At 44.4% G+C, this 11,459-nt stretch overlaps 1 protein-coding gene across 6 annotated transcripts in view; it reads right to left on the reverse strand.

Moving 5' to 3' along the window:
* The window catches only part of LOC120403556 (TBC1 domain family member 22B-like), a 58,265-nt gene that overhangs the window by 45,669 nt on the left and 1,137 nt on the right, over positions 1-11,459 (reverse strand). For 4 of the 6 annotated variants that reach the window (XR_005597589.1, XR_005597587.1, XR_005597590.1 and 1 more), the window contains exons 1-3: positions 11,042-11,424; positions 9,703-9,823; positions 1,613-1,667 (exon numbers count right to left, since the gene is read on the reverse strand). Coding sequence is in view for 1 of the 6 variants with exons in the window: in XM_039534766.1 (XP_039390700.1) it covers positions 1,613-1,667; positions 9,703-9,769 (122 nt within the window). In the remaining 5 variants the exon portion in view is untranslated. Of the gene's footprint in view, positions 1-1,612; positions 1,668-9,702; positions 9,824-11,041; positions 11,425-11,459 lie in introns of those variants that run through there. The other 2 variants (XR_005597588.1, XR_005597591.1) reach the window with 2 other exon arrangements.

Below are 11,459 nucleotides of genomic sequence, written 5' to 3' on the forward strand. Positions count from 1 at the left end.
CTCATGCTGTTGGGTTCTCTGCCTTGCCTCATATCGGGGGATTTCTTGGCTGGCTCTTGACACGGAAAGAAGTGCCTACTTGGTTCGAAAGCCTGAAGAAACCCTCTTGGCGTCCACCCAACAAAATGTTCCCCGTCGTGTGGACTACCCTGTACACAGGCATGGGGTAAGGTTCCGTGTACCACCCCTTCTCTGCTTCTGTGGGTCTTTATCTCTAGGGGAGACGTCACTTCACTCTCCTCCACTGCTCAGTTTGGAGCTTTTCTTCTCAAGGACAAAGTGGGCAGGAAGAGGACGTTTATTTTCAGAAGACGAACATAACACCCCGCTGGGTACTGAGCTGAGTTCATCAGCTCCACCTGGAACTTTTTTTTTTTTTTTGCTGGGGACTTTGTCTACACTGGGTTTATTTTGCACTGAGGCTCACGATGAGCTAAGATCAGGGTCCCATTGTGCTAGGCGCTGTATCCATAGCCAGAGACATTCCCTGCCAGATGAACTTATTGCCTAAATAGACAAGAGAGATCATGAGTTTGAGATGATGGCAGGCCACAGATGTAGGTGCACCAATGCTGCACTGGTGCAAAACCACTACCGCAAGTCACTTTTGCACCAGTGCGGTATGTCTAGAGTAGGAGTTGCATCAGTGTAGCTACAGTGGTGCAAACCCCGCCCTCAAAACCCAGTGTAGACAAGCCATAAGAGCTGCCTTTGGCTAGGGTGGGATCTGCCCTTGGAGCTGTGTTCCAATAATAAGAATTATATGGAGCAAAAACCGGTGCCTCCTGGTAGAATAGTGCCTGATCCCACAGTATCTTGGAAAGAAGCCAGGTGGGACAGCAAAATGTTAATTGTGATTCTCCTCTTCACAGCTATGCTTCATACTTGGTGTGGAATGACTTAGGGGGCTTCAACAGCAAAGCCGTCATCCCGCTGGGCCTCTATGGGGCTCAGCTTGCCTTGAACTGGGCTTGGACTCCCCTATTCTTTGGCGCTCATAAGCTAAAACTGGTAATGTGTCTGTGCATATTTGTCTTGTATTGTCTGTGTCTCTGCGCCACCGGTTTGGCGCCTTTCGGAGGGTCCACAGCGAGCACCAGGCAGTGCTGTACCCTGTGTCAACTGTAAAGGCATCTTAGCAGAGCTCAGTGTCTGCTCACACTACACTTGATTCTAACCAGTGTTATCAGTCCCTTGCATTCCTGACCCGAAAAGCGGGGCGGTTAGGGAGCCAGTGTTCTGGCTGCTGCATCTTTCTGTTAAGAATTTATGGCGAGAGATAAGCCTCCTTGAGTGTCACACCCTGGTCCAACCAGAGGCAGGGCCATGAACTTCAAGGGGGCCACGCTATTCATGGATGGCTTATCAGGCTATAAAATACACTGTCAACAGGAGAGCCCATAACAGCCCTACTCTCACTGGACTGCCTTCGATAAGAGTTACTCTTACAATGCATAGGGAGAATATGATCCCAGCAGTAGATGCCTCAATCATTTCCCTCTCTCTTCTTCAGGCTCTGGTGGACATCCTGTGCCTATATGGCCTGGTGCTTGGCACCATGTACTCTTGGTACCCCATTAACAAGATGGCGACAATGCTGATGGTGCCTTACCTGGCCTGGCTGACCTTGGCTTCTTCTCTCACTTTCTGCATCTGGAGGGACAATCCTGAGGAGGAAAAAGGAAAGAGTGACTAAGACAAAAAGAGGAGCTGGTGAAATAAGGTCATTCTATGAAACCAACCCATCCTGATGTGATGTGGTGAACCAAGAGCTGATAGCCCGGGGATGGTTAATTTTATTAAGATGGGCATCTGAACATACATATTATTTGCATAGGGCAGATGGGGAAAAGTTTGCACAATGAAATGGGATGTCCCTTTAAGGCTACCATATACCTTTAACCTGAGAACCCCTGCCTCTCTTTTTCTCCAACAATTCTGGGGCTTGGGGGTTACAGCTCTATGGTGGTCTTAAAGGGACACTAACAGGTTAAATCTCATAGGCCAATTTCTGCTCTGTTATGCCACTATAAATTCAGAGTCACTCCACTGAAGACAATGGAGTTATTCTGGATTTATATCAGTGCAATTGAGATCAGAATTTGCTCGCATACATTAAAAAAAATTCTCACCTGTGTGACGAAAAACACCTGAGATGATTAAAGCAGGACAATTTTTACAAATGTAATGGCTTTTTGCCATTTCTGCTGTTTAATTTTTGCATAAGACTCAGTTTGGACTTTTTACCATTAGCCATTAACTTCTCACCATCTAGGTTGCTTGCCATTCTCTCTGCCTGTGAAATGAAAATGGTCAGGTTCATTTTCTGCTTTTAGTCTATTGTGCTTCTTGGTTTTCATGCCCCTGTACAATGCTGCAATGACTGGAGTGCAAATAACTATACTGAAGGGAAATGTTTATATGTTCCACCTCCAAAATACCCCTCCCCACAAACCCTCTCCCCTCTGCATTCACTGAAATAAAACATCCCACAAAACATGTACTGACACATTATAATATGCTTTGTAAAACCTTCAAACCAACCCCTCTAAATGTTGTGCTTTAAACTACCAGACAACAGTTGGGATTTTCAAAGGTGCACAAGGGAGTTAGATGCCTAAATCCCACTGAAATTCAGTGGGAATTGGGCACCTGACTTAGGGTCACCAGATGTCCCGATTTTATAGGGACAGTCCTGATTTTTTCTTTTTCTTATATAGGCTCCTTTTACACCTCCCCCCACCCTCATCCCCATCCCGATTTTTCATACTTGCTGTCTGATCACCCTAACCTGACTCATTTAAAATCCCAGGCAGTATCACTTTACCCAATACCACTTTGGCATTTTTCAGGTTAGTGGAAGCGGTGCCTGATTTATGGAACAAATAGGCCCATAAGGACTGCTCACGTGAGAGAGTGCTTGCAGGCCGGGGCCCGTAATGCTGAGGAGGTTGTTCCTCCATAGACTCACCAAGAGGGTCCTGGACAAATCCACTGTCTAAAGTGTTTACCAGACCCCCATTACCATAGCATGTGAGCCCCTCGCACTTTTTATGCTCACAAACTCCCTGTGAAGTAGAACAATGCTATTATCCCTATTGTACAGACAAGGAGACTGAGGCACAGAGAGACTTAGGCCAGGTTTACACTAGAAAATTTTGATGGTAAAGCAATGTGAGTTAGGGGTGTGATTTTTCTTTTTTTAAACAACATTTCTATATTGGCAAAAGCCCTAATGTGGATGTAGTTATCCCAACCAAAAAGCTTTTGCTGATTGAAGTTTTTTGCTTTGGGAATCAAGCTATAGCAACAAAAGCACTCCTTTGCAAGTATAAACTGCATCTACACTACAAGAATTTGCCAGGATAGCAATACTAGGCCAAAGTGATGTGCCCAAGGTCAAAAAGCAGAGCAAAGACAATTCTCAACTCCTGGGCCAATGCTCTAACCACTGGACAATCCTTCCTCCCAGAAGATAAGAAATTAAAAATGTTCAGGCTTCACTCTCCATCTGGCCCTGATTCAGGACTTCAGTGGGACATCAGCATGTGCTTAAAGCTAAGAAGCTACTTAACAAGTTTCCTGAATAAGGATGTTTTCCTGAATGCTGCCACACTGTCTCCTCTCACACATTATGGTGAATTATGGACATAGCCTATATTTGTTTTAACCCAAGGAAGGGGGAGGGTAAGGAGTTGCTTTGTTTTTTAAAGGGGGCAAAATAGGCAGGGAAGATGACAATGTGCTTAATATTCCAGAGCAATGATACACAGTAATCCATGCATCTCAGAGTGTGTCTACACTGCAATTCGACACCCCTAGCTGGCCTGTGCCAGCTGACTCAGCCTCGCAGGGCTCGGGCTAAGATTAATCTTTAATTCCTGGAGAAACCAGAACAATCCTGGAGGGTTGGCAACCCTATGAGAGGAAGGTCCATTCCAACCTCCCCCATTCTGATCCTTCCTTCTGCTGTCTAGGCATTAGATATTCCCTGTTTAGAGAGAGGATTGACTATTTTTTATGAAATAAAAACAATGTATGTATCTCTTTAATGGATCTTTTTACTGGGAGCTGATTGTAAGGGTGAAGGGCGTTATTTGGGGTAGTGTAGTTTGAACTGCAGATGTAGAGACATTGTATTTGCTTTTAATAAAACCAAGATTTTTTGTTTCCAAAAAGAAATCCGTTGTTCGTGGTTCTGGGTTTGCAAAAGGGCTGGGAAAGGTTCCAGAGACCCTGGCTAGAGCCCGCAGCTTTCACACGGAACTCAGATGGAAGGGGAAACGGCATTAGGCACTAGTTCTATGAAAGGCTCCAAGGAACCCACTGAACCTCATGGAAAAAAGCTCCTCAATGCACAGGTTGCATCTCCCTACCTGAGAGCAGAACATGGTCCAACAAGTACAGCATTAACAACACCAGTGCAAGCTAACAGTGGATGGACTTGATACAGTTCTCGATTTTCAAGCCAGAAGGGCCTATTCTGATCATCTAGTCCAGTGGTTCTCAACCAGGGGCACGCAGAAGTCTTCCAGGGGGTACATCAACTCATCTAGATATTTGCCTAGCTTTACAACAGGCTACATAAAAAGCACTAGCAAAGTCAGTACAAACTACAATTTCATACAGACAATTACTTGTTTATACTGCTCTATATACTATACACTGAAACGTGAGTACAATATTTGTATTCAACCTGATTTGTTTTATAATTATATGGTAAAAATGAAGAAGTCAGCAATTTTTCTGTAATAATGGCTGTGGCACTTTTTTATTTTTATGTCTGATTTTGCAAGCAAGTAGTTTTTAAGTGAGATGAAACTTGGGGGTACACAAGGCAAATCAGAGTCCTAAAAGGGGGTACAGTAGTCTGGAAAGGTTCAGAGCCACTGATGTAGTCTGACCTCCTGCATAACACAGGCCAGAGAATTCCATTCAGTGAATCCTGCATCGAGACCAACATTGGGTTTCTTGGTGACTATTTTTTTTCATAGCTTTACTGTAATCTAGCAAGTCAGTTCCTTCTGGGGCAAAACCTCCGGGAGCAGATGTTCTATGGAGTTAGCACACAGAGAGCAAATGAAACTGCTTACCCCCTGCTCGAACTGATATGATAATCTCGCCTTCCACAGGGAGGGAAAGAGGTGATATGCCAATAGGATGGGGCCAGATGGCTGGCCGTGAGATGCTTATGGAGGAGACCACACCTCAAATACAGCAGGGACTGTCTTTTCCTCCGTGGGAGACACTGGTATGGGTTTCTACGTCTTTAATTCACTATGGCCCAAAGTTTCCAAAGGGCCCTCTAATTTTGGACACCTCTGTTTTTCGGTGCCCATCTTGAGTCTGATTTTCAGAAGTACTGAGTTCCCACGATGCCAACTAAAGTGAGTGGGAGCTACAGGTGCTCAGCACTTCTGAAAGCCAGGCCCACGGTGAAATGAGCATCTACAATCAGGGCACCTGAAATCAGTGGCTATTTTTGAAAATTTGGCCCTGTACTTTGTTTCTTCACCTTGATCCATCCCTCCTTTCCACTGGTGAACGGTATTGCATGACACAGCAGAACTCTGCCATAAGGGTAACGCTTGAGGGGCAGAAGAAAGAGCTTTCTTGAGGACTGTAACCAGGCGGCTCGGTCTTGAAGGACTGGAGGGCTGGGGCTAGCCATCCCTGATTACAGAGTGAGCCACACCTGGGTGATTGTCCTATAAAGAGTAGCAAAAGGCTGCAATGAAGGAGGAAATGCTCAGGGATTAGAGATTGCTAGGCGTGAGTGTCAGAACTGAGACATCAGCTAGGGAGGGCCTGGAAGTGGCCTGCCAAAGCAGGAAAGACCCCAGGCAGAAAGGCCTAGGAAGAAGAATCATGGAATCATAAGAAACTTTTGTTTGTATGGACTTTTTGGATGGACTTTGAAACTTTATTTTAATGTTTGTTAATTTAATAAAGCACAACCCAAGAAGGGATGGGAATGGACAAAAGTGGTTTTCAGTTTCTTGAACAGTCTAAGAGGGAAAACTGAGGCAGAATGTTTGTAGAAGGACCCTAGGCCAGGACAGGGCACATGAGAGGCAGCTGGCCCACTAGAGGGACCAACCCAAGACTGAGGGCTAGTCTGGTGAAGACGCTCTATGCTGTTGGGAGAGAGCTCTCCCGTTGGCATAATTACTCCACCTCCATGAGAGGCAGAAGCTATATCAGCGAGAGAGCGTCTCCCACTGACATAGCACTGGTCTGGACAGCACTTAGGCTAGCGTCAGTCAGGGAGGGTGGCTTTTTCATGGCCCTGAGCGACATAAGTTATATTGACATAAGCAGTAGTGTAGACCTGCCCTGTGGAATGAACTCCCATAGGAACTAGGGACCAAGACAAACCCCATCAGCTTCTCCTCCAAGTGCAAGGAGCACTTCTTTGACCTTGACTTCTCTAAACACAGAGTAACGTGTGTGTGTGTGTGTGTGTGTGTGTATTTTATATATATAAAAAAATTCTCCACCCGTTGCACATACTTCTTCCCGTGGGGAGAGGACAAAAGAACATGAGAAATGGTAGTCGCACTCTTCAGTGCCCTGCTGGACGATGCTCACGTACACCGTGATGACTGCAATATAAAACCTATACATAGGGTTGGCCCAACATTTATTTTATTGTTTTATAATTTTGATGGGATAATATCAATGTTTATTTCAAAGCATTTTTTTTTCAATTTTTATCAATTTACATTTTCACAGCTGCACAAATGTCTGGGTTTTAAGCATTTTTTAAATGTTTATGAATTTCAATTTTCACAGTTGCGGGAAATTATTGGGGGAGTCAGAAAATGGCGGGGGGGGAGGGTCAGACAGAAAGTTAAAGCTTTATAGCCATTAAAACACAAATTGTCACCGTCACATGTCAAAATGTACAAATATCCTTAAACTAATAAGATCTCAAGCAGCATTTTTCTTACTCTGTTGATCTGTAAATTTCAATTATTATTGATGACAATTTTTGCATTGGTTTGTATGTGTATAGTGAAATTGGTGTTAACCAATCAAAAATTAATCCTTCCAAGCCTGCAATGGAATAGACATCCCTGGAGACTGAAGTACTCTATCTATGCATCTGTAGAAAGGATCAAATTCTGCTCTCAGCTACATGGGTGCAACATTCTTTGAAACTACAGGGAGTTCCATCTTCCTACCTGACAGCAGAACATGGTCCAACAAGTACAGCATTAACAACATCAGTGCAAGCTCTCTGCTATCTATCTATCTATCTATCTATCTATCTATCTATCTATCTATCTATCTATCTATCTATCTATCTATCTATCGTTTTTATATAATACCTAGATAACATGGTGATAGGCACGATATCAAAATGACAATAGATAAGATTAGATTCAAATCTTGGCTTCTCTCCTGAGACTGTCAACCAGGGAGACAATTAAGACCAGTTGTCTGGTGTGGAGACAAAGAAATGCACTGGGACCAGCTTCTTGCACAAAGCTAAAGGGTTTTATGGGGGAAACACTCTGTCCTCTTTCCCCCCCAATCTCTCTACCTATCCCTACCTTTTGACTATATCTATGACAAGGACCCCTCGGAAACCTTTGCAGTATGAGACATGGTCCCACAGAGGGGAGAGAACAGCAGCTGATAGGCCAAGGCGGCTGAGAGAAGAAAAGCTGGCTCTGCACATCACTGTCAGTGGGGGGGTTATTTATTTATCGAGTAACGGTAGTTACAGCTGGAAAAATAGGAGGAGGATCACTGCCAAACAATGTATCCAGGGAGATGTTTTGTTACTGCCATCAGCTGTCACCTTGGAATAAAGAGCATGTCCCAGCTATGACTAATACAGCCAGTGTCTTATTTCACTCTTGGATCTGGCCAAAAAAATGTTTCTCTGGCCTAGGAATACAATGAACTCCCTAGCAAGATTCTTCTTTGCAGCCAGGTATCTTCTACTCCATTCCCAGACTCCTGAATCCCACTTCAAAATGCTGGATAATGTTATGATCAGATTAAAAACAGATTTGTAATTATGCAACTAAAATTCTAGCAACTAAATCTCATGCTTCAGGGCATAAGCTGATCCCTGGCTTGGAGTCAGGAAGGAAGTTGTGTGGCATTGCACAACTGGCCAGCTGCATTATGTGTGTGGAGGGGGAAGCTGTTTACCTCTTAAACATCAGATGTTGGCCACTGCCAGAGATAGGATACTGGAGTTATGGACCAATGGTCTGATCTGACATATGGCTCCTTTGCTCTCTCACATTTCTTGCAAACACGACACAAAACCCTTAGCACCTGACTCCTATTAATGCAAATGGATAACCCTCTGCTCACTGGTAGGGGAATTGACCCTTTGCGAGTATCCCTCTGGAATGGAGACTTCAGCATTGGTAGCTGATGCCCCCTATGTGCTCACCACAGGATAAAAGCCAAGTGCACACATTTTAACCTCAGAAAATAAATGTTCATGATTAGAAGGCTACTGACAAAGGATCTGAATGGGAGAAAAGTCAAAGGATTTGGGTGTGTTTTATTGTATTTTTTTTCCCCACATGAGATATTAATACATGGGGAAAAAAGACAAAGAATTTTGTTTGTCACAGATGAATTTAAGCGACTGATCCTGCTCCCATTGAAGTTAATGGCAAAGCTCTAAAAGTCTGAGACAAAACCCACAAAAGCCAAAAGGATCAAACCTCTAGTTGCTATCCAGAACTGGATGTCACCTTAGTGTCCCCTCTTACAACCTTCCAGCAACCATTCCCTGTCCTGGCCTCTACTCCCCACAGCTCTGCCTGTGTGCCTCCTCCTTGACCTGCAGTGTTCCCTGTTACCCCAGACTGTAATGACAATAACTGCACATATGGCACCTCAGCTGGACCCAGGCCCAAGTCTCCCTCTCTTGACTAGCTGAAGGAAAAATAAATTGCTGTGTAGAGCACGACATTACTATGTGCAGTCACTAGGCATGTACCCATACACACGTACACACACCCTTTTTGGGAGCTATCCATTGGTCAAAAAGCCTGGATCAGACCGATGGACACTTTTCCCCCTACAATTCTAATGCAAATGTCACACTGACAGCATCTCTCTGGCATTCCTTTACATATTTGGCCCAAGCACAGACTGGTGGGGATTGTGAATATATAGTGCACTGCCCTAGATGGAACTGCGCAGCAGCTGGGGAAAGGCTGGATGGAACCAGACTCTCAGCAGCACATTCCGGAGATTAGATGAGAGCTCGCATTGATCTTTGCAGTTTGGCTGGCCAGTGAAAGCTAACGGCTGCAAGAGGCACCATGATTAATCTAGCTGTTGAGAGCTTCCAGAAATAGAGACAGTGGGTCAGGGGATACAAGAGAGGATGGGATTTTTTTTTAGAGGGTGGGAGGAGAAAAGGAAAGAGCAGTCACTCATCAACTGAGGATTCCCATCCCCAAAATCATTCCCCAAAATGTCAAAGGTGAGAATGACTGGACAAGGGATCTGGAATTTGAACATAGTTACCAGTCAAGAGGAAAAACAATACTCTACCCACCAGCCAAGGAAAGTATTCCAAGCTTTAAAAGCATAGGAAAAATTATATATATCCCTTGGACAGACTGTTTCAGAACTTCTCAAATCCCTTACTGTCCTGTTGTCACAATACAATCCACCCCAGAAGTGTTAGTCATCAAATAAACAACTACCACTCACCAGGTTTCAGCAAACAGTGTTGGTGCAGCAGGGTGGTTGCTGTTCTCTGCCCCAGAAGTAGCTGCATTTCAGTGGTGCAGCATGTGGGGAGGTGGGAAGACCCTTGGGATTCTTTGAGATGCTATAGAAAGGAAAGATCATTGTTAGTAAAGGGACAAAAACTGAACAATGTGCAATAAGAAAAAATAACTGTACAACTGAACAAGTGTGAATGGTCCAAATCCGTCATGATGCGGGGCACTATAAAATTACAGAGGCACTGAATGCAACACCGTAGTTAAAGCTGAATTAAGTTTTGCACTGAAAACAGAAATTCAGCCTCTTTGATATGTATGAAGAATACAATGTATCCTCCCCAAACCTACAGTACTTACTCCTTGAACACAGAGCTAATATTTAATAACTTGGTTGGCTGAATCTCAGTCATCATGGGTTCTACCTTTAGCACAGCAGTCAAGATGCTGGAGGTTTGATTTCCAATTGGTTTTGAAGGAGTAAAATGTGAATTCAGAGCAGCTACATGCTTCTTATTTATTTTCAACCTAGAGGCACGGCAGGAAACTCCATTAAGTTAGAAGCACCTGGGATTTGCATGCATTTTCCCTTTAAATTCAGTATGAGATGTTTTTGTGAAATTTGGAAACATTTCACGCCATCCCCAACATTAAAAAATAAACCTTTCTAGAGGTCACAAGAAACCCAAACAAGCCCTGGGTTCACCACTTTTGCAGAGCAATACAGACATCCCAAACTTTTATCAATAAAAACTTTATAGACCCCCTAATGCTATTCTACATGGCCTTTTTAGGATAGCTGGATTCCATGCTAACCTGGTTCAGGCAAAATACAGTAAACACCACCTCAGAACTTCTCCTGAACAATCCCATACTCTACCTCCCACACACAGCACATGTCAGTTCTAGACCCCACTTCCCAATCCCACTGCTGCTTATTCCTGATCTTAGTACTGTACAACCTCCTGGCCCCACACGCAAACTCCAACCTGATCCTCAACCCCACTATAGGCTCCCACTTCCAGTCTCTAGACTGCCTTCCACTCGATGCAATTACTGATCCGGTGTTTGCACCCACAGCAACTGCAAAGGTGGTGTAAACAAACCAAGGAATAACTGAGAAGCAGGAGTCTTTTAATTATTATTTATCATTTGTTTGCAGTGATTTCCAGGCATCCAAGAAGGAATGGTCCCTGCCCCAAGTAGTTTACAGACTAAGGAGAGATAAATGTAGGGAACAAGGACCAGATCCCTGAGCTGGTGTAATTTGTCACACCCCACATATTTCCTTGCTGCGTAACTGTACTCGGCTGACTTTAATACACCTGGGGTGAAATTCTGGACTCTTTGACATCAGTGGGGATTGTGCCGTTGGCTTTGATGAGACTAGGATTTCGCCCCTGTTGGATCCCTGTCTTTCAGTGCCCACTCCACAGAAGCATGGTTTGCAGAGGATGTAATTTCCAGGTTCTTGGGAGGGCTCCAGCTGTAATGTCTGCCGGGGGCCTCATTGAAGCATGGCTCAGCCCCATCCATTATCCAGGGTGATCATTAAATAAAACAAATTGGGGACTCTTCCTGCTCCTTCCTGCCCACTCTAGAAACATGGTTCCTCAAGGGCAGGATGATAGAATGTGGGCAAATCAGGGCAAGTGGGGAAGTGGCCAGTCCTGCAGCCTGCCAGTTTTCTGTCCTGCTTGTGGATAAATAGGTGACTTCTGCTTCCTGGGTTTTCCATCCATG

The sequence above is a fragment of the Mauremys reevesii genome, linkage group 4 (genome assembly GCF_016161935.1).
Source record: "Mauremys reevesii isolate NIE-2019 linkage group 4, ASM1616193v1, whole genome shotgun sequence".
NCBI classification, from domain to species: domain Eukaryota; kingdom Metazoa; phylum Chordata; order Testudines; family Geoemydidae; genus Mauremys; species Mauremys reevesii.